General features: G+C 36.8%; 1 protein-coding gene and 1 long non-coding RNA gene across 2 annotated transcripts in view; both read left to right on the plus strand.

Moving 5' to 3' along the window:
* The first annotated feature begins 2,934 nt into the window (after positions 1 to 2,934).
* Positions 2,935 to 17,130, plus strand: LOC137649972 (protein sax-3-like). The gene is made up of 9 exons (XM_068382962.1): positions 2,935 to 3,088; positions 6,200 to 6,330; positions 6,838 to 7,113; positions 7,367 to 7,852; positions 12,220 to 13,163; positions 13,535 to 13,880; positions 14,159 to 14,402; positions 14,542 to 14,765; positions 14,876 to 17,130. Exons 1-9 carry the CDS (start codon positions 2,958 to 2,960, stop codon positions 15,655 to 15,657), a joined length of 3,564 nt encoding a protein of 1,187 aa, XP_068239063.1. The 5' UTR covers positions 2,935 to 2,957; the 3' UTR covers positions 15,658 to 17,130.
* A 4,618-nt stretch (positions 17,131 to 21,748) lies between these two features.
* Positions 21,749 to 23,238, plus strand: part of LOC137649619 (uncharacterized) — a 639,795-nt gene continuing 638,305 nt past the window's right edge. Inside the window, exon 1 of the long non-coding RNA XR_011045789.1 lies at positions 21,749 to 21,888. This is a non-coding gene — a long non-coding RNA (uncharacterized lncRNA). The remainder of the gene's footprint in view (positions 21,889 to 23,238) is intronic.

The following is a 23,238-nucleotide window of genomic DNA, read 5'->3' on the forward strand; positions in this document are numbered from 1 at the left end:
AGTATTTAAACTTTTCCTTCAATTTTTTTTCACGTTTATATATATATATATATATATATATATATATATATATATATATATTATATATATATATATGTGTGTGTGTGTGTGTGTGTGTGTGCGAGTGTATGTATGCATATACATGTGTGTATGTATGTGTGCCGATATGTCTGTTAATGTGGTTTTTTTGTATATATATATATATATATATATAGTATATATATATACTATATTATAATATATATACAAAAAAACACCCAGTCATATAACCACATACAGACAAACTTGCAAACAAATATATATATATATATATATTAGTATATATATATATATATATATATATATATATATATATATATATATGTATATATATATATATATATATATATATATATATATATATATATATATATATATATATATATATATATATATATATTAGATTATATACATAAATCGATAAAATTAGAAATATCCGTAATAAATCATGTGGATGAAATTATATATTTCAAAAGTGAATTCTCATAGAAGTTAACAAACCGGCGATGATCCAAAACCAAACTAATTGGGGTGTTAGCATAATATCCCAAATATGTTTCAATAAAATTATTTTTTTTATATATATATATTTGATAAAATCGTGGTACGCATTGGGCCAGATCTATGTTCAAAGAGGATTTAGGATGCTTATGTGAATGTACATTGGCTATCAAGTCACGCCAATTTTTATGATATTTGTATATGCATTTTGTTAATCTCTTGTACATACTGTATTTGCTAATGCATATCGGGTTATACGTAATGAAAGAGTACAACGAATCTCTCTCTCTCTCTCTTTCTCTCTCTCTCTCTCTCTCTCTCTCTCTCTCTCTCTCTCTCTCTCTCTCTCTCTCTCTCTCTCTCACTGGTTATATGCAATAAGAGTACAGTGAAAATCTCTCTCTCTCTCTCTCTCTCTCTCTCTCTCTCTCTCTCTCTCTCTCTCTCTCTTTCACTGGTTATATGCAATAAGAGTACAGTGAAAATCAATCTCTCTCTCTCTCTCTCTCTCTCTTCTCTCTCTCTCTCTCCTCTCTCTCTCTCTCTCTGGTTTTATGCAATAAGAGTACAGTGAAAATATCTCTCTCTCTCTCTCTCTCTCTTCTCTCTCTCTCTCTCTACTCTCTCTCTCTCTCTCGTGAAGCAATAAGAGTACAATGAATCTATCTCTCTCTCTCTTCTCTCTCTCTCTCTCTCTCTCTCTCCTCTCTCTCTCTCTCTCTCTCTCTCTCCTCCACGGGTCATTCCAATAATAATACAATCTCACACACACAGGCACGGGTTATTCTCTCTCTCTCTCTCTCTCTCTCCTCGTCTCTCTCTCTCTCTCTCTCTCTCATTTACAAAGTTTATGAAAGGCCTTATCACTTACACCCTTCCCGTTCAAGTGAAATGACTCTCGTCCTTCGAATTATGAATGAATTTTATGGAATGGTCGACCGGAAAACCAGATCGTGAGAGTGCCACTTTATCGTCGTGCGGGCAACGCCCTAATTGGTATTTTTGAAATGTCTAAGGATGAGTTTGGAAATTCCTTCGTGTCGGTGATTGCATTTTTATGACATTAAAGCTTTAGTAGGACCTCCCCCCGCCCCCCCCCCCCCCCCCACCTCCCGCTTGCCCAACTGTGGGTATGGGTCTTCTGTGAAGGTTGAAGCATGTGTAACCATATTTTCTATTTCTTGCTTAACGAAATTTTATTTTTTATTCACTTGATAAATTGGTCAGGAGGCTTTGACTTGTGTATCTAGTTATTATTATTATTATTATATTATTATTATTAGTAGTAGTAGTAGTAGTAGTAGTAGTAGTAGTGAGTAGTTAGTAGTAGTAGTAGTAGTAGTAGTAGTAGTATTCTTATTAGCTAAGCCAGAACCTGGTTGGAAAAGCAGGATGCTATAACCCAAGGGCTCCAACAGGTGAAAATAGCCCAGTGAGGAAAGGAAACCAGGAATAGATAAACTTATCTGATACGTAAAATGGATTTTCAGTATAAACATTATCATGAATTTTATATTGTGATTAGTTATGCTTATATATTTATTAAATAGATTTGTTGTCTACAGTGAGGTAATTATATTGTACTCCTATGAGGGAGAAATTAAAAACGGGTATTTATGTAATCGTGTATAGAATTAAGGGGATTTAGTATTATTTTAGAAAGAGCGTGAGCGTAGCCTTTGAAACGACCACTGTGTCTGAATGTGAAAAGTATTGAATTTATTTACTGGGTTCGTCCTGGGTTCTCATTTCATTTGCTTTTGGGGATCAAAAGCTGCTTTGGGATGGGGGGTGGTTGCCTTTTCGAGCAGGGAGAGCATATTAGTGACTCTCTCTCTCTCTCTCTCTCTCTCTCTCTCTCTCTCTCTCTCAGAAATATTTAGTTCAGATGCCATACCTCTTTGCAATTTCGTTGTATATTTTCAAGAAAACTGTTCAAATCGAGTTTGAGTTTGAATTTGAATTCTATGCTTGTATGATATTCATTATGTCATTTTCAGTGCCATCAGAGACATTATACTGATATCAATTATTTGAAAATAGTTAAGGAAAACTTTTATTGTTACTTTTGAATTGAATATCATGCTTGTATAATGTTCATTATGTCTGTTTTCAGTGCTATTAGAGATATACTAAGGTCAATTACTTGAAAATAGTTAAGGAAAAATATTATTACTACTTTTCTTTCTTGTTTAATATTCATTATGTTATTTTCTCAGTGCTATCAGAGATATTTTACTAATGTCAATCATTTGAAAATAGTTGAAGAAAATTATTTGATACTTTTGATACTGTAGTTTCTAATATGTTGAGGTTTTCTTTTTCTCCATTATCTATGACCATAAGCTTAGAGACGCCACAGTACTTCAAGAAAATCTTCTTTTATCTTTGCAGTATTGCGAGATGACTTCCGCCAAATGCCGGAGGCAACCCGTGTAGCGGAGGGCGAGACGGCGATGTTGGCCTGTCTTCCTCCGAAGGGCTACCCGGAGCCCGTCGTCTCTTGGGAGAAAGATGGAGTGCAGCTCGATCCAGCCACGCAGCACAGGTGAGTTCTGGAACCGGGATGAAGAGGGAATTAGCACGTGAATAAAGGAGATTGTATCGTTGAATCTGAACCCGGTGCATGTCGAAATGTTCAATTTATCGTTCACAATTGTGAAGAACTAGATTCAAGTAAAATATTCTGATTGTTATTTTTAAGTCTTTACCTGGCATCGACCTATTTATTTGTATAAAGAAAGCTTTTTATAAAGTCTTTCTTTACAAATAAATTAGTAAATCATATTTTCAATCGTTTTTTTTGGGGGGGAGGGGGATAATACAGGCTGATAGGGTTTTAGGTAATTGTCGTCATTTACTTGCACAAAAAAAAATCTTTTTGGAAAGTCTCTTTACAAATAAATTAGTAAGTTATATCCTCAATCGGTTTTTTGGGGAATAATACAGACTGATAGGGTTTTAAGTAACTATCGTCATTGTTGTTAACATTTTGCAAAAGTATTTAAGGCTGAAACCTTTACATGTAACGAATTACTTTTTATAACACCTATTTTTTCAAAATTACACAACCTCCAATTTACAGTGAATATGGTGCCGTGATTTGTCGTTTTAAATCAATCCTAGTATTGAGTTTTAGTGCAAATGGTCTGCTGTAATCTATTTTACGAGTGTCAGAGGAGGTCTACTCCTAGACCCCCCGCAGGGCATAGAGTCAGAAATCCTATGAAATATATGTAGATCAGGTTAAACGCATACAAGGAATTCGTGCCCTCAGCCTCCCAAATATAGTCTGATGAGATCGTTCTTTGTGTCTTGGCCATGTTGGTACCCGGGTACGTCGGCTATGAGGCCTGGACGGAAAGAAGGGTTTTTTGGGCAGTGGAGTTGTGCATGCGTGCTGGTAGCAAGGGAGGGGAGAGGGGGGCGGGGTATGAGTTAGAAGAGGAAGACTAAGAAGAAGAAGAAGAACCAGTTTATAGAATCATCAAGGTATGCTAATGCCATGTAGACTCTCAACGGGAACCCCTTGTCCTACACCCTCCCGCTGCGCCTTTGATGACCTAGGCGGCATAGAGAAAAGGATGCCAGGGGATGGAGGGTGCCCGTAGGACTCGAGAAGTAGGTTGAGAGATAGGGTTTTTTTCTTGGGGGAGGGGTTAGGGGTGATTTGGAAGGGCGCTGGGAGTCAAGATGGTCTCTCAAACTGTGTCCGCAACGTGAGGGGTGGCATTAAACTTCATGAAAATCAGCGGGGGTTCGTGAGCTTCCTCCTTGTCTTTCAGTGTTGGAAAAAGTGAAACGAGGGAGGATATGGATGCTTTTGTAACTATGCTATTTTGACGGTCACTGCTTGTGGCTTGTATGTACTTTATGTTGTAGTGGCTGATGCGGTAATGTCCCTGACTGCTGAACGCCAGAATGGGGTTCGAGTCCCAATCAAATTCGTCAGTTCCTTTGGTTGCTTGAGGGTACACTCGTGCACACTTTTCTATCTAGTTTCTCTTCCGCTTGTTTTGTTAAAGTTTTTATAGTTTAGATAGGAAATATTTATTTTTAATATTGTTACTATTCTTAAAATATTTTATTTTTCCTTATTTCCTTTCCTCACTGGGCTATCTTCCCTGTTGGGGCCCCGGGGCTTATAGCATCCTGCTTTTTCAACTAGGGTTGTAGTTTAGCATTTGATAATAATAATAATAATGATAACCTCACCTTGTGAGCCAAGGATTGGGGGTTTGGGGGAGCCTATAGGTTTATCTGATGAGTCAGCAGCAGCCATTGCCAGGCCCTCCTTGGTCCTAGCTTGCGTGGGGAGGTGGCTTGGGCGTTGGTCATATGTGTATATATGGTCAGTTTCCAGGGCATTATCCTGCGTGATAGGGCAATTTCACTGCCTCTGCCATTCATGAGTGGCCTTTAAACCTTAAACCTTAAGTTTGATATTTATTGCTGCCGTTATTGTAATGATGGGTCATATGACGTACAAGGCCATCGGTGGGTTCGCACATCAAGGTGCCATCCAGCAGCTGTGGGATGTCTGATGGGTTTAATCCTTCAAATATAAAGATATCCTTTAAATGACTTTATTTTTATAACTCTACTTATATATTTGGAAATTGTTAAATATACAAGTTAGATTCATAGAAAAATCTTTAATATTTTTTGTTTTTATCTGTACTTACTCGTTAGCTAAGTATTTCACTGCTCAAAATTAGTAAACAAACGAAGAGATTCTTGAAATTTAAGGAAAGATCGACGAAGTATCGTAAAACACTTCAGCTTATATTATCGTACACTGAACGAATATACATTTTGTATATTTTATTTAGATTTTGTCCTTACTATTGAAAAAAAAAACAAGTTACTTATCTTATTTTTTGGGGTAGATCGCGATTAAACCTCTGTTTAGGATTCAATTTGTTCTTTTTATCTGGCATTTTGTAAAAAAAAAAAAAATAAGAAATTGGCGAGATATATATTTCTTGATAATCAAACATTATACTTGAAATAGATTTTTTCATCAAGAAATCAAATGCATTTTGATTTTCATTCTGTAGAAATAACATCGAAACATTGATTCGCAATTACAGTACCTGATTCTGTTACCGACTTGCAATGATTGTTTTGTCTTGTATCAACGAATTCTTTAAGAAAAATATTATTGATTATTCAATATTGCACTGTAATTGTTCCTTGGCTACTTTCCTCTTGGTAAGGGTAGAAGAGATTCTTTAGGTATGGTGAGCTGCTCTTCTCGGAGAAGGACACTCCAAAATCAAACCATTGTTCTCTAGTCTTGGGTAGTGCCATAACTTCTGTACCATGGTCTGCCACTGTCTTGGGTTAGAGTTCTCTTGCTTGAGGGTACACTCTGGCACTCTATTCTATCTAATTTCTCTTCCTCTTGTTTTGTTAAAGTTTTATAGTTTATATAGGAAATATTTATTTTTAATATTATTTTTAAGATATTTTATTTTTCCTTGTTTCCTTTCCTCACTGGGCTATTTTCCCTGTTGAAGCTCCTGGGCTTATAGCATCTTGCTTTTCCAACTAGGGTTGTAGCTTAGCAAATAATAATAATAATAATAATAATAATAATAATAATAATAATAATAATAATAATAATAATAATAATTTTGTTACCATTCCCTTCCAGGTATCGTGTTGTCGATGGCGGCAGCCTTGTTATCAGTGGTGTGAGGGTTTCGGACACGGGCAAGTACGTCTGTCGTGCCAGGAACGTCTTCGGTAGGAGGGACACGCCCGCTGCAATGCTCACGGTGCTTGGTGAGTGTCAAGGCCTTCTGTTTCATTGAGAATTTTCCTCTCATGTTATCTTTTTCTACTTAGTTTTTCTATTTGATATCTTTTCCTACGTAGTTTTTCTATTTGTTATTCTCTCTTACTTAGCTTTTTTGTCTATTATCTTTTCCTATTTAGTTTTTCTATTTGTTATTCTTTCCTGCGTATTTTTTTTATTTTTTTTCTTTTCTTACTTAGTTTTTCTATTTGTTATCTTTTCTTACTTATTTTTTCTGTTTGTTATCCTTTCCTGCTTAGTTTTTTTATGTTATCTTTTCCTACTTAGTTTTTCTGTTTGTTACATACCAAAAAAAATCTATTATTAAGAACTAGATTTTTCGTTTAGAATATTTCATTCTGTACTCATCACTATCATCATTAATGATGATCGCATATTATCATCAATTCAAAGAAACCTCTCTTTGTATCTCCTCAGTGAGAAATCTCTCTTTTTATCTCCTCGGTAAGAAGTCTCTCTTTTTATCTCCCCAGTCTCCCCTCACTTGGTGTCGTCCTCGGGCAAAGTCACTGGTGCCTCGGGATCCACAGTGGAACTTGTGTGTCGAGTTGGGGGCGACCCTTTACCGGAAGTGTTTTGGCGGCATATTGACCCCCCTGGAGAGCTCCCCGTTGGAAGGATGACCCTTGAGGAAAGCAGTCAAGTGTTGAGGATCCACCACGTGTCCCCCGAAGATCAAGGGGTGTACTCCTGCATCGCAGAGAACCCGGTGGGAGCAGTGTCTGACAACATAACTCTCATTGTGCACTGTAAGTTAACCCTTGTCCTCTTATTTTCTTATAATTGTCGTGCTTCATGTTTTTACCTTACTTGGATTGCATAATGGTCATAATTTGATATACATGGTACGTTTACAGGTAATTCATTTCTCTAAAAAAATCATTTTCATCATTGATTCGTAAAGTAAAAAGTGAATGTGTATAAGAACTACTTTCATTTCAGTAGAAAAAACACAGCCTTTACTGACATTCTCCCCTCCCCCCTTTTTTTTTAACTTTAAAGCTCGACCATTGATCACTGTAACTCCACTTGACGCCCGAGTTGGAATCAACGGAACCGCATCATTCGAGTGTGCCACTTCGGGATCGCCTCCACCCACGACTTACTGGACGCGCGAAGGCTCTGGCAATGTCGTCGGAGCAGGTCAGACCTGGGGAGGCGGCCGCTGGTCGGTTGATTCCCACAACACGCTGACCATCCACGGCGTGAAGCGCTCTGACCAAGGCTACTACGTCTGCTCGGCCGTAGGAGTGGCTGGGTCCGCCTTGGCTCGAGCGCATTTAGAGGTGCAGGATGTAGCCGATATGCCTCCTCCGATCATAGCCCTCGGTGCATCCAACCAGACGCTGCCTTTGGGGACAGAGGGCGAGATGCCCTGCGAAGCTAGGGGCACTCCGGAGCCAGTGGTGGTGTGGGAGAGGGCGGGGAAAACGCTCACGGCAGGAGGTCGGATCTCCATCACACCTCTGAGCACGCTGAGGATTGAAGGTATGTAAACACGCTTGGTGAACGTTCATAATTAACTCAAATGTTGTTGTGTGTACACATATTATATGCTTAAACCCCGCCCCACACACACACATGTACTGTATGTATGTACTGTATATACCATTTATAATATAATTATATATATATAAATATATATATATATATATATATATTATTATTATTATTATTACTATCCAAGCTACAACCCTAATTGGAAAAGCAAGATGCTATAAGCCCAGGGGCTCCAATAGGGAAAAATAGCCCAGTGAGGAAAGGAAATAAGGAAATAAATAACTGAAGAGAACAAATTAACAATAAATCATTCTAAAAAAAGTAATGTCAAAAGAGATATATCATATATAAACTATTAACAACGTCAACAACAAAAATGTCATATATAAACTATAAAAAGACTCATGTCCGTCTGGTCAACAAAAAAGCATTTGCTCCAACTTTGAACTTTTGAAGTTCTACTGATTCAACAATCCGATTAGGAAGATCATTCCACAACTTGGTAACAGCTGGAATAAAACTTCTAGAGTACTGCGTAGTATTGAGTCTTATGATGGAGAAGGCCTGGCTATTAGAATTAACTGCCTGCCTAGTATTACGAACAGGATAGAATTGTCCAGGGAGATCTGAATGTAAAGGATGGTCAGAGTTACGAAAAATCTTATGCAACATGCATAATGAACTAATTGATCGACGGTGCCAGAGATTAATATCTAGATCAGGAATAAGAAATTTAATAGACCGTAAGTTTCTGTCCAACAAATTAAGATGAGAGTCAGCAGCTGAAGACCAGACAGGAGAACAATACTCAAAACAAGGTAGAATAAAAGAATTAAAACACTTCTTCAGAATAGATTGATCACCGAATATCTTAAAAGACTTTCTCAATAAGCCAATTTTTTGTGCAATTGAAGAAGACACAGACCTTATATGTTTCTCAAAAGTAAATTTGCTGTCAAGAATCACGCCTAAAATTTTGAAAGAGTCATACAAATTTAAAGAAACATTATCAATACTGAGATCCGGATGTTGAGGAGCCACCGTCCTTGACCTACTTACAATCATACTTTGAGTTTTGTTAGGATTCAACTTCATACCCCATAATTTGCACCATGAACTAATTTTAGCTAAATCTCTATTAAGGGATTCACCAACCCCAGATCTACATTCAGGGGATGGAATTGATGCAAAGAGAGTAGCATCATCTGCATATGCAACAAGCTTATTTTCTAGGCCAAACCACATGTCATGTGTATATAGTATGAAAAGTAATGGGCCAAGAACACTACCCTGTGGAACACCGGAGATCACATTCCTATACTCACTATGGTGCCCATCAACAACAACTCTTTGAGATCTACTACTTAAAAAATCAATAATAATGCTAAGAAACGACCCACCCACTCCCAACTGTTTCAGTTTGAAAACAAGGGCCTCATGATTAACACGGTCAAAGGCAGCACTAAAATCAAGGCCAATCATACGAACTTCCCGACCACAATCAAGGGATTTCTGTACTGCATTGGAGATTGTAAGAAGGGCATCACATGCTCCAAGGCCTTTACGAAAACCAAATTGCAAACTAGGGAATAGATGATTACCTTCAGCAAACCTATTAAGACGTTTTGCCAGAAGACGTTCAAAAACTTTAGATAATATGGGAGTTATGGAAATTGGGCGGTAATCAGTGGGACTTGAGCTACCACAAACACATTTACATAGAGGAGTAACATTACCAATTCTCCAACAAGTGCTAAAAGCTCCTCTTCTTGCTAACTTGCGTAAAATAACAGATAACTTTGGAGCTAAGAAATCTGCTGTCTTTATAAAAAACAAAGGAAAAATACCATTAGGGTCTACACCTCCATAAGCATCAAGGTCCATCAACAGAGCTTTAATCTCACGAGATCGAAAAGCTAAACTAGTTAGTTTAGCCTCAGGAAAACAGGAATGAGGAAGTTCAAGTTTTTCATTACTCTGTTTACTGTCAAAAACATCAGCCAAAAGGGTTGCCTTTTCCTTTGGACAGTGAGTGACTGAGCCATCTGGTTTAAGTAAAGGAGGAACTGTTGCATCTACACCAAAGAGTGCAGATTTAAGGGTAGACCACCATTTATGTTCCTGAGTTGTACCAGAGAGGGTTTCTTTTATGATTAAATTGTACTCCTTTTCAGTTGAGGCATAAACTCTCTGAGCAAAAGCTCGAAGCTGAGTATAGTTGTTCCAGGTCAAATCTGATCTGTTACCCTTCCAAAGGTGATAGGCCTCCTGCTTCTCCAAATAAGCACGTCTACAATCATCATTGAACCACGGTTTGTCCTTCATTCGGTACCTTAGCACACGAGAAGGGATACGGCTATCAATTATATTGACTAGATTCTCATTCAAAGGGACAACAGGATCTACACTATTATATAATTGTGACCAATTCAAGCACAAAAGATCATGCAAAATCCCATTCCAGTCTGCTTGGGATTTCATATAAATTTTACAAGAATATGATATATCAGGGACAGGCTGTTCAGTCTTCACTAATAATGAAATAAAGGCATGATCAGAAGTCCCGACTGGAGAACCAACCTTACTAGTTATAACGCCAGGGGAGTCAGTGTATACGAGGTCCAAGCAATTACCAGACCTGTGAGTAGCTTCATTTATGATTTGCTCACAGCCTGATTCTGAGGCAAAGTCTAAAGCTCTTAAGCCATGGCGATCGGTAGGAGAGATAGAACTCAACCACTCCCTATGGTGAGCATTAAAATCACCAACAAAGACAAACGAAGCCTTTCTATCATCTTCTTGTATCTTAGCCATAATGGTAAGAAGACAATCAAAGATAGAATCATCCATGTCTGGATTCCGGTAGATTGAACACAAATAAAAGTTGTTATGCCTGCCACAAACTTTTATTACCTGAATCTCATGACATCCACATTGATAGCAGGACTTATGAGAAGCAGGGTACTCGGTCCTAATATACACCGCCATTCCCCTGGCCCTAGGAATGGAATCACGTTTCAACATTATTGGCTTCTTAAAACCAGTTATAAGGAGCTCAGATGAATGCCTCATATTAGAAACCAAAGTTTCTGAGCACAAAAGAATATCATACTGTCTGGACGCAACTGTAAGGTCACGGATATTTGCATGAAGACCACGAATATTGCAATATATATATATATATATATATATATATATATATATATATATATATATATATATACATACATACATACATATATATATATATATATATATATATATATATATATATATATATATATATATATGTGTGTGTGTGTGTGTATGGTGTATGTATATCATATATAAATACACACACACACACACACATATATATATATATATATATATATATATATATATATATATATATATATATATATATATATATATACACACACAAGATATACGTACTGTATATGTGTATGTGGATACAGTTTTTTTATGTATAGACATTTTTGCGTTTGTGTTTAAGAGGAGAAATATACTAGAAATTCTATATATTAACCAATGTGCAATTGAGTATTAGAATTTATTCAGACTGTACCGCCAATATCTGAGCAATTTGGTAGTTTTATAATCTTTATATACGAATATTTATTCGATGAACCCTTGTTTATTTTGTAGCATAAATTTGGAATGGTTTATATCACTGGTTTTCCGGAAAATTATAGTCGACTTTTATTTTAATATAATTTTCTATGTTTTTGGTTAACTTTCATGATTTTATACTGAGTTGTGTATCAAGATTTTATCTTTAAAGAAATTTGTTTACTAGAAGCTATGAATGTATTTTTTATCTTCTACTTCTTGTAAAGTAACTATTCCTATACTGGTACATTACAAAGAAAACACTTTAATGAAAATAAAAAATTCATCGTATCGGGGATTTCGTCAAGTCTTATATAACTCGGCTTTACTGTTAAGTGAAAAGGGCATTATCAACTTTGCTGAATAATATTCGTTTTCCCCTCAAGTGAATTAACTTTGGTTTCTGACTTTACATTATACAGTACATGTAATAACTTCAGATTGTACTTTATATTAAAAATTGTATTTTGGAATATTATACTGGCCATGTTTAAACATTCTAGTATTCTAGGCTAGACCAGGCTTTAGAACGTAATTATTTAGAATGTATTTTAAACATTTTCCATTTAGAATGGAAATCTTTAAGGTTATTTTTTGTTCTTTTGGAAATTGTTCTGTTAACCTTATTAAAAACGTTACAATGTAGCCTTACATCCATTATTCAATAATTGATATATTGCGTTACCTCTATTTGTGGTCAAGGAATTCTGACTAATACTATTCAATATTTTTGTCCTACTTAGATCTGAAAATGACTGATACGGATGTGTACACCTGCACGGCAACCTCAGACGCTGGGCAGACTACTTGGACTGCGTCCTTAGTAGTTGCAAAGCCAACCAATCCCAATGTGGCCTTCTTCAAGATTCCAGATGAAGGGACATTACCCGAAGCCCCAGGCCAAGTAACTGTTTTGGGTGTAAATACCACCGTAGTTACATTGGGATGGCGGAGAGGGAGACCAGGTCTGTCGGCTCTCTTGGGTTATACCGTTCAGATGTGGAGTCCAGACCTAAGAGGTGCTTGGGTTACAGCCTCTACCCAACAGACTGCCACTTCTAGTCATACGCCAACGCCTGTATCAGTGAGTGTGACAGATCTTCGTCCAGAGACCAGGTATATGTTTGTGGTCAGGGCTCGTAATTCCCATGGTTTGTCTCGACCTTCCCCTGTCACTCATACTATAAGAACCTTGGCACAGGGTGCTGGAGGTGCACCCCCTCTTCATGAGATACGTGCACGACTCTCACAACCTGTAGTTCGCCTAGTAAGTGTAGAGCCTGTGTCTGCATCATCGCTTCGGTTGTCGTGGCAACTTTTAGTGGACGCCGCATTACTAGAAGGGGTCTATGTTAGATATAGACCCTTGGAAACACAAGATGGAACTCCGGAAGGAGCATTGAGTGTAGAAACAGTTCTCTTACATGGCACTGGTGCTCCTCCTACCTCTCACGTGGTAGGTAAATTACGTCCAGCTACTTGGTATGAATTATTTGTAGTGCCATATTATCATGAGGTAGAAGGCCAACCTACAGCAGCAGTGAGAGCCACCACTTTAGAAGCTGCCCCTGCAGTACCCCCCTTAGGTCTTCACTATTCTTCAGTTAATGCCACTGCTGTACGCATTACATGGGACCCCATACCAGCTCAAGGATCAAATGGTCGCATAACTGGATACAATTTGCAGGTACAGTCAATTTGATGTTTTATATGTTAACATTGTAAGTCTCAATGAAATCAGAATATCAAAGAAATTGATTTTGATATCATGCCATTTTCTGTTTTTGAGTAGTTGGTGAAATGTAGTTTAAAATATCAAAAATAATTATGTAACTGATAAAGCATTGCCTTAAAGTACATTTTATACTATTAGAATATTAGTTGTAATGAGACTTTAAAAATGTAAAGTTGAAACGGTTATTCTCATTTGAGAACTTGCTTAGGTATTTTTGATTCAATATTTTTTGCAAATGTCTCCATTTTATTCATTTTATTCATTTTATTTTATATAGAATCATATATGCTTCTGTGGTATCTTACAATGGTATTTCTTACCAGGTATTTGAGGCTACAAACAGCAGTCATGTCCATTTAGATACAACTGTCAACAGTACTTGGACACTAGTCCCAGGTCTGATTCCTGGTGCAAGTTATCGTGTTACTTTGAGAGGAGTTACTGCCCAAGGCCCTGGTCCTCTTTCAACTCCTCTGAACTTTACCCTTCCGCGGGTATTATCTCCTGCAACACCTGACATGAAAGAATCTTCTCCTTTTGACAACAACACTTATCTCATCGTTGGAATATCCATTGCTGCTTTCCTCTTGTTTATTTTGTTAGCTGGAGTCGTTTACTGTATTTACAGGAGACGCCAGAACAACAAGTGTCCCCAGTACTATAGCAAAGGTAAGATCCACATTTTCTTCCATTGCTATGAGATTTACATTAGTGTCAATATGTAGTCAGAAATATGTTTTAATACCTGACTTATTATGATTCTTGTTAACAATTCACATGATTTTCACTTATTTTCAATATTATGCTCTTTCCTGAAATAATGTAAACAATATTGTTACCCAACTGGCATTTCATTACCCTTGATTTCAGTACAGTATTCAGTATTACTATAGTATTAGTATTCACAACACTATATAACTAATGTGTATTTATCCTTTTTTTTTTAGGTGAGGGTAGTGGTCCATGGTCTGAATATCCTGGATGTTGGGGTGAGGCTGGTGTGGGTGTAGGTGTTACCAGTACCATGTATACAGATGTGGGTAGTCATGGTATGCCCATTACTCAGTTATATCACAGACCCCCTGCGCCAGCCTCCAGCAAGGGAGGTTATGAAGGACGGCCACCAGAAGATGTGTATGAGGATCCTGATGGACTTAGACTTGTTTCATTTGGTGGTCATGTTGATCAAAAGTAAGTTGATTGAAGATAGATTTAATATTGACTAAAAGTGTTGTAGTTATTTTATATTTGAAGCATGAATGAGGTTCTAATTTGCAGTTCAGGTTTGGTAAAGTTTTATGTCTTAACTCAATATGTTTTCTTTTGACAGATGTCTGTCTCCAGAACCATATGCTACTACACCTCTTATTGGTGACATGTTTCGAGGACCTGGAGGAAACCGTCTGCCCCCTAATATACCTGTCAGCCCAGGCCAGTCTTCTATGCCCAACAAGTCAACAGCTGAGGAGTGTGTGACAAAAACAGCATCCAGTGACCGTAGCGGGAGTCACAGCAGCCACAGATCTCACAATTTCAATACACTGCCCGAAAAAGGTAACTATCCAGGGAGATTTTTAGACTATAATAATGATTCAACTGTGTTCATTGTTACCTATTCAAGAATAAGTATTTGGATATTAATTATTTTCTTCTTTTGTCAACAGGTGTGCTATCAGGGCCTGTGCTACAATTTCCCCCTCCTCCACCCCCACCTATGATGGGAGGAGATCAATCTAGTGACAATACCTTAGCTTCCACTGGTAGTCGGGGACATTCACCTTCAGCTAGGTTACTTTTACAGCAGCTTCCTTACGGTGGTTCTTCCTCTGGGGGTTCTCATAGATCACATGGAAGTCCTTTGTTAGGCCCCCGCCCTCCAAGGTCAAATTTACGAGCCCCCCCATCACCACTTGCAGGCCATGGAATGAGCAATAATTCAGATTATGAGGCTCGAATAATGAGTCTAAGAGGTGGCCATCCTTTAACAGAAGGAGAACTTGAACATGATCAGAGATATATCACTCAGGTCATGGCAGAAAATCCACACAGTAATCATATCCCGGAAGAAGTTAGCGATGTTGAATGGTACTCTCAGCCCCTCCTCAATGGAAGGACTTCCCCTGAATCATCAACCATGGGGGATGCTGAATCTGAGGATGAATCTCGGTGTTCCTCGGGAAGGTCATGTTGCTCTGATGACCATCCATTATCCCACGCCCAGGAACTCAACTGGGCAGATGCTTTGAGGGTGGCTGAAGAGGCCAGATGGGGTCGTGGAGGCTCATTTTGCAGTACAGATGAGAGTACTTATGCTCCCTCTCAAACAATGCACCCCCGCCCTCCCAGACCCCCATGTCCCAAGAAGCACAAACCACGCCACCCACAGTACAACCACCACAACGTCCATCTCGACTCTCAAGCCTCGGTCACTTCGCCACTTGTCTAGTAGTGTTGTAGCAACGTAGAAGATTGTAAATGAGATGTGCATCGGTCCAATAAGGGACGACGTTGTGTTCGGAGTTGTGAATAGTTGTTGATTATAAAAACAATGAGATATGTACATAAGATGTTGTATTTTATTATACAATACAGGCTAGTCCAAAATAATTGAATCATTGTGCTTAATACTTGGACCTCTCAAAGTTTGTCGTCACTGACAACTTTATCTCAAAGTTTGTCGTCACTGACAACTTTATCATCATGAGTTAAATGATAAAAAACTTAGTGGCCTTGTGTTCCAGTGCTTCTTTTGAAAAAAGAAATTATCGACTTTTACAGAAACGATAGAAAAACATTATCTGAAGTGAAATACGTAAAATGAACAAATAAAAGTGCTCTTCCTTGTCAATCCAGTGAAGACAGATTTTTATGAAAGAAATTATCACTTGAAAGCTTTAGAAATACGTAGACAAAGTAGCCATGTATGGAAATAACTAAAGAATTACGTGTAAATTAAACTAAATGGACAAGTGTTGTACGTATTACGATAAGGTAGAACTTGGGAGGGACACTTATTTCCGAATCACTTGATCGAGGTGCACCAAAGGTCGACTATAATATATGGGCATCACTGTGTTCATAGGTGTTTTGAGATGTGTTTTTTTTTCTATATAAAATTACAAAGGAAGAAAAATAATCTTGTATACCCCTCAGCCTTACTATCTTATTTATATACTTGAGCTTTTTTTTATGACATGAAAAGACGTCTTTTTGAAGTAAATCATCTTTTAAAAAATGCACAGATAGCTCTTGTCTGTTTTCGTGGAAGCCATCTCTTTATCTCTGACGATGGTCTTTGTAAAAGTGATCATTATTATATTTTTTTTTTCTCACTTGGCTTCCACCTGTTGTTGTGTTCACTTCGTTCAGGTGCTTTTCGTGTTGCTTGTCTTTCGTAATGCCGTCGATGTCTCGTGTCCGTGACGGAGATGCGAATGGGGACAATTCAAGGAAAAAAAAGTTAATAAAGCTAGGGAGAGGAAGTAAGACAAAACTGAAAAAAGGACAAGCTTTGAAGAGATAATAAAAAAAGGGAGCGTTAATTCTTATTGCCTCACATTTCTCATCATCTTGTCCTCTTTATTTTATCTTTCTTTCTCTCCCATCTTCTAAAGGATCTGCTTGAAGAATCTCCATCGGTGTCACAACTATATTCTAAATAATGGTGCCTAATTGTACGAACACACCCACTCACACACTTGGCTTCATCCCTTCTCACCCCCCGTCAGACTTATTTCTATTTTCTGTTTTATTTTCTTATTAAAGAATGTAAATCGGTGAAATAATGAACGCCATTGCTTCTTCTGTACTGTTCAAGGTACGGTTTGTATTGTAGGGTCCCTATTAATAATAGAATGTCAGTTTCGTCCCGGGGCAATGTCCATCTTAAGATTATGTTCATATTATATGTTGTTTTTAACATGCTGATTTTTTAAGTTCTTGTGATCAAATCTTTCGTTGTAATTATGAAAATGGCCAAAAGTCCCCCCCCCCCAAAAAAAAAAATACTCATTTAAATTTCATTTTTTTTTTTCGGACCTACCATTTTTAGAATGATGAAGTCTATCCATGACCAATTCCTGCCGTGTAATTTGAAATTAGAATTTTCTGATGACTTCGAAATTAAGGACATTCTTACAACCCGTACCTACAGAAGCAGTCGTAATAAAGTTGCTTGTGCTAATGTAAATAGTTAAATTACACATGAAAACACTATATAACTATTTTATTTCATTATGGAGTGAAAAATTAGAAGAACGGCCCTTCAAAAAGGCAATTACTTGATTAATTTCAAATTTTTTTAAGTATTTGCTGGTCAATTTTAAAATTATTGTTAATCAATTTAAACATTTTTAATGGATTTTTTTTAATCAATTTAACCATTTTTTTAATGTTCGTTGATCAATTTAACCATTTTTAAAATGTTCGTTGATCAATTTAATCATTTTTAAAATGTTCATTGATCAATTTAGCCATTTTTAACGTTTGTTTAGGATTATTCTTGCTATGGATAAAAAGTTTAAGGCCAGCATTTTCCAAATACGATTTGAAATACATAACTAAATATGTATTTGTATGCATAATTATTTTTATATGGTTTAAATTGGAAAGTTAGTTTTTTTTTAAAATTTTCATCTAATGTTCGCTCCCAGTGAATTCTTCAAACTTATATATATATATATATATATATATATATATATATATATATATATATATATATATATATATATATATATATATATATATATATATATATATATATATATATATATATATATATATATATTTCATATGCGTATCTTTCACACGCACAATCGTGCCATACTTCCGTGCAGTGGGCCAGCCCTTTATTTACATCTCCCAGATCGTATTTTTAAGATGATATCGGTGTTATGCCATTTTAGTATAACCCCCTACCCCCCTCTTCCCCTCCCCAGCAGTGTGGAGTATTAGCCATGGTAACAATAATATAGTGTTCTCGCATAACAGTTCTAGTGGTGGGTGCTAAGTCAAATATGCTCACACTTTACATTTATAAGCTTATGGTATCTGGGCGTCCCTCTCCCTCTCCCTTTCCCCCCTCCCCCCTCCCCCTTCCTCTCCCCCTCCTCCTCCTCTTCTTCCTCTTCCTCTTCCTCCTCCCCCGCCGTGTCTTCACTCATCCTATGCCCCTCCCTTTTCCCTCTGCCTTTCTTCCTTGTACACTATTAACACACTCGGCACACGAACTTGGGACATGTTAGGAAATGGTATATATATATATATATATATATATATATATATATATATATATATATATATATATATATATATATATATATATATATATATATATATATATATATATATAAATTGTATGTATGTATGCACTCCACGGGCACACACACTATATACACATCATTACACTTTGGCAATGGAAATAAACAATCACGTTTTTAGCTTTCGCTGTTTATGAAGAGACTAGAATAAAAATGTAATAAGCACAGTTCTCATTGTATTCTGAGCTTAAAAGGATTATATAAATATATTTTTCGATGTTCATGGTTGGTATTGTAGTCACTAGTGTTAACATTAGGGTTTTATCGGTTCATTGCCAGCTAGCATGTCCCTTGTTTCCATTATAGATATAATGTAGAGGTCGTCACAGTCATCTTATATATAAATATATAAATATACTTTTTATTATCTGATATTCAGAACCTTCAACTGTGATACAGGATTAGTCAGTCTGTTATGTATAGCATTGTACAGTTAACGTAAATGAATGAATTAAAAAAAATAATAGTCTGTCCGAAGTGGAGAGACGATGACAAGACTGACTCTTTCAGTCAATGGTACTCGTCATTTTTCTCTTTTTAGTTTTTTTTGGCGCAGCTGCGGCTGGACCGTAAACCTGACAAAACTCAAGTGAGTGAATAACGAGTTCTTCTGCAAAACTCATAATAAACTCCAGTGTCCCCATCACCTGACCTTGGGCAAACCAGCGCCTTAATCCAAAACATGGCATCAGTCTAAAGCGGATTTTAAACGGTCGAAAGGTTCTTGGAACCCGGTTGTCGAACCTGCTTGTCTAACGACTCGAAGAGTGGAGTCAGCCACAAATGCGTAAGGTTTGTGAACTCAGTCCTGCCCACAAGTCAGTCGAGAACAGACTTTCTTCGAGCCGTTCGACTAACATGTTCGACAACCAAAAACCCCGTTCACACGTTCAACATCACTTCAAACACTTGTTTGTCAAACTGCGTTTGACGAACCGTTCTACCGTGTTTACCCCGCTTTACAATCCGTGTCTCACCATCCTAGGCTCATAGCCTGAAGAGAGAAAGAAACCAGTAGCCAGATATGTTCTTTCGTAGTACTCGGTGTACTTTTAAATACTGTTGTAGTTTATCTTAGTGTAAGCAAGTGCAATGAAGCACAAGAAGAAGAGTATTTTTTTTTTGCTAGATGATGCATTGATATCCGGCCTTAGGTACAGGTAGAGATTAGAAGCAGTTTTCTCTATGGTGAAATTTTCATTCAAGATGAAGAGGTGGTGGTGATGGGGTGGTACCCATGGAGAGAAAAAAAAAACGTTTTGGATTTGGAACTCATCATAATGTCAAGGTTTGGCGGTTGCCTTTAAGTCTAGGCTCTCTCTCTCTCTCTCTCTCTCTCTCTCTCTCTCTCTCTCTCTCTCTCTCTCTCTCTCTCTCTCTCTCGTTTCTTCCTTTGAGCCTTTCGACTTGGCCACCAAGTTATTTAAACTGGACGGTGCTTCTTAAACCTGCCCACATATATGCTGTCGCCGCTGTTGCCTCGAAAAATTATATGGTCATCATCCGATGTCTGCTTTCTCAGTGTCTTCAGGTGTCAATTGCTGTTTTAATCGTTTTTGCGCTTATTTATTGTTAGCGTATGGATTCATTTTTCAATTCATGTGTATATTTTTTCCTTTGCACACTGTGAGTGGTTAGAGTAAAAAAAAAATAAGAGTATAATTGTAAGTGTTCAAAGGTGTGAATGAATAATTATCTCAGTAACGTTGTATGATTATAATGAACGCCCTCCCACACCTCCCCCCCCCCTCAAGCCACATAACCTGTAATTCCCAGTCAGCTTTAGAATGACTGATTTTGGTGCCCTGGCTCTTCAATGATAAGAAATCACATTTTGAGAAGTTATAAGCAGTGCAAACTGGTTGCTATTAATGAGAAATGAAAAGAAAAACAAGTAAAACTTCAATGTAGTTGGAGATGAATGGTGTGAATTCCCGGGTGGTTCTCCCCCCGAAGTACCCTTTCATTATTTTGGGCAGTTCAAGTGAGCATCAGTTGAACGAGTCGTGTACAAAGGTATTTTTAGTCAGTTTGTATAGAATATTCGAGAGTTTTATAATAAACAAATTAAACTGCAGCCAAGACTTTCATTTTACATTCCTTATTATTTGGTGTTTATGAAGAAGATAAAATGCATAGATTAAAAAAGATGTAAGATAAGACTAGGCCTAATGGAATCCGCCTAAATGTAACCAGAAAATGTGTTCGCTGAAACTTAACATTCACTATTATTTGTGGTCTACTGAGAAGAGAAAATGCTTAGAAAAATACCATGTTGTAAAATAAGACTAGGCCTAATGGAATTGCCTAAATATAACCAGAAATTTATTCATGGAAACTGAAACTTGTCAGAATTGGGTCTGAGTATACTTTAACAGGCACTATAGCACATCAAGGTTTCGTTGTTTTGCTACTTAATTTCAATGGAACAAGGTAAAACATCATATGGAGGAAAAATAACTGGAATAAAGAGAGGATAATAAAGTTGCCCACTATAAAGTGGTTCAGTTTTATCCATCCCAATAAACTTAAGAATGGTTTATAGTGGAAAAATTCTAACTTTCAATGTTGCAGTTAGATTTCGTGTTTATATTATTTGTAGCTTTTGACTAAGAAAAAGCTTGTAACAACAATAATGATGGTATGTTCATATACATTTAGATAGAAGCATTTACAAGGTTGGATACTACAAGTTGGTTGTGTACATGTCATTCATTGTTCATCTACTTTATCTTTAAGAGACACCTTAATCATAGTTTATATTTTCAGAGGTTGAACGAGAGAGAGAGAGAGAGAGAGAGAGAGAGAGAGAGAGAGAGAGAGAGAGAGAGCTTAGTGGCTCATTTAAGCAACATAAAATTGATGGTTCTCTAAAATCTGGAATTAACGTACGTTAAGACAGAATTAAACAAAGGAGGGGCGAAAGACATTGTATTAAAGGACTAAAACAAAATATCAACTTTAATGTCTAGTTTTTATATTAAATGAACCGTTCACTTCTGATCATAAATGAGTATATTAATTAATAGAATGATGAATAGATATTGTCATATGTAATAACAATTAATAATAAACTTTCCGTGAGGTTCTGTTAACGAACACATTGTCTATGGGCTGTATAAGGTGTACTTCAGTTGGTCTTCCGGTGTTTCAGACAACATTAGACAGTTAACTCGGTTACAATTTTGAGAATGAGTTCATTCATACCAGTGACGCGTAAGGTGATGGTTGTGGTCGTGAAACTCTTAACTTTCCATATACATATTTGTGTTTACTGATTATTAGCGTCTGTTATCGGGCATTATAGTGCATTGTCGACATGGACAGTGAAGGATTACCTCGGTGAAGTCAGCATAAAGGTATGAATTATTGTGATCCCTTTAGCATTATTTATCAATTGGCGTTTTCGTGTACCAGCTCAATGTCGAATACTGTATGTCCTTATGCCATTTTTTTTTCCTAAAGATATATGACGTTAATTGTTGGACACGGTGATGTTAGCCTACATATTTCTTTCATGGTTTAGGGGAATATCTACTTGATCACGGTTTATTTATCAAGCTTTGGAGAAGAGAGATAGAGTAGAAGTATTGTGGCTCATTTGGCTCGGATAGAATTTGTGTTTTTCTACAATCCAGAGGTAGCCTACATGAAGAGAACCTCGTGCTGTTAAACAATATATGTTAAATGACATACGGTTTCGCTTTCCGAGTTCTGGTTTCGTTTATCTTATATCAATCGTTTTGTGATATGTATTACAATTTATTCAACATTGAGAATAGAATAACATAAAATGTAATCTACCCATATCCTTAATAACCACCACCTACAGGTTAGGTTAGGTTACGTTATGAAAGAAAAATGTAGGCTAACGTGATGTCAGCCTACGTGATGATTAACATCCAAGTGTAGTTTTTCCCGGCCTAATTAGGCAGACTAACTTCCACTTAATATTGCAGTTGAAACATCCATTTATATGTCTGTTATTTAAATCTACGGATATGTCAGAAAGGAGCTGTCCTTTATTGGTATGAATTTCTTTATACTCTCCTCGATAATTCTTACAGAATTACCTTTGCCCCTCGTTGTTCAAATTAACATATTCCTTTTAGTCTTTGAAAACTGAAAAACTGCCGTGTTGTAATGTATTATGTGTCGTACTTTAGTCGGTGGTTTCAGCCAACATGACCCTTTGATACTCGTGAAGTATTGTTTGTAGTAGTGAAGTCTTGTCGACTTGTGACATTTCTATTGAAGATTTGCTTCTGTTATCCGGTATATTTGTGTAAAGTCGATGTGGACTAAAGGTTAAACTTCAAAGAAGTCGGCGTAAAGGTAAAAACTAAAATTGTCATCCCCTTTACACTGTAATTACAAACTGCCGTTTTGTGTTCCAGGCAATTTTGTCCTTAACATATTATTATTATTATTATTATTATTATTATTATTATTATTATTATTATTATTATTATTATTATTATTAGCAGCCAAGCTACAACCCTAGTTGGAAAAGCAGGATACTATAAGCCAGACAGTTCCACCAAGGAAAAATGATATTTGAATGTTGATCATCACGCAGGCTAACATCCCGTTAGCTTACATTTTTCTTTCTTAACCTAACCTAACCTGTAGGTGGTGGTTAATAATGATATGGGTAGATTACATTTTATGTTATCATTTTATTCTCAAAGGTAGATAAATTGAAATAC

Source organism: Palaemon carinicauda, chromosome 11 (genome assembly GCF_036898095.1).
Source record: "Palaemon carinicauda isolate YSFRI2023 chromosome 11, ASM3689809v2, whole genome shotgun sequence".
Classification (NCBI taxonomy): Eukaryota; Metazoa; Arthropoda; class Malacostraca; order Decapoda; family Palaemonidae; genus Palaemon; species Palaemon carinicauda.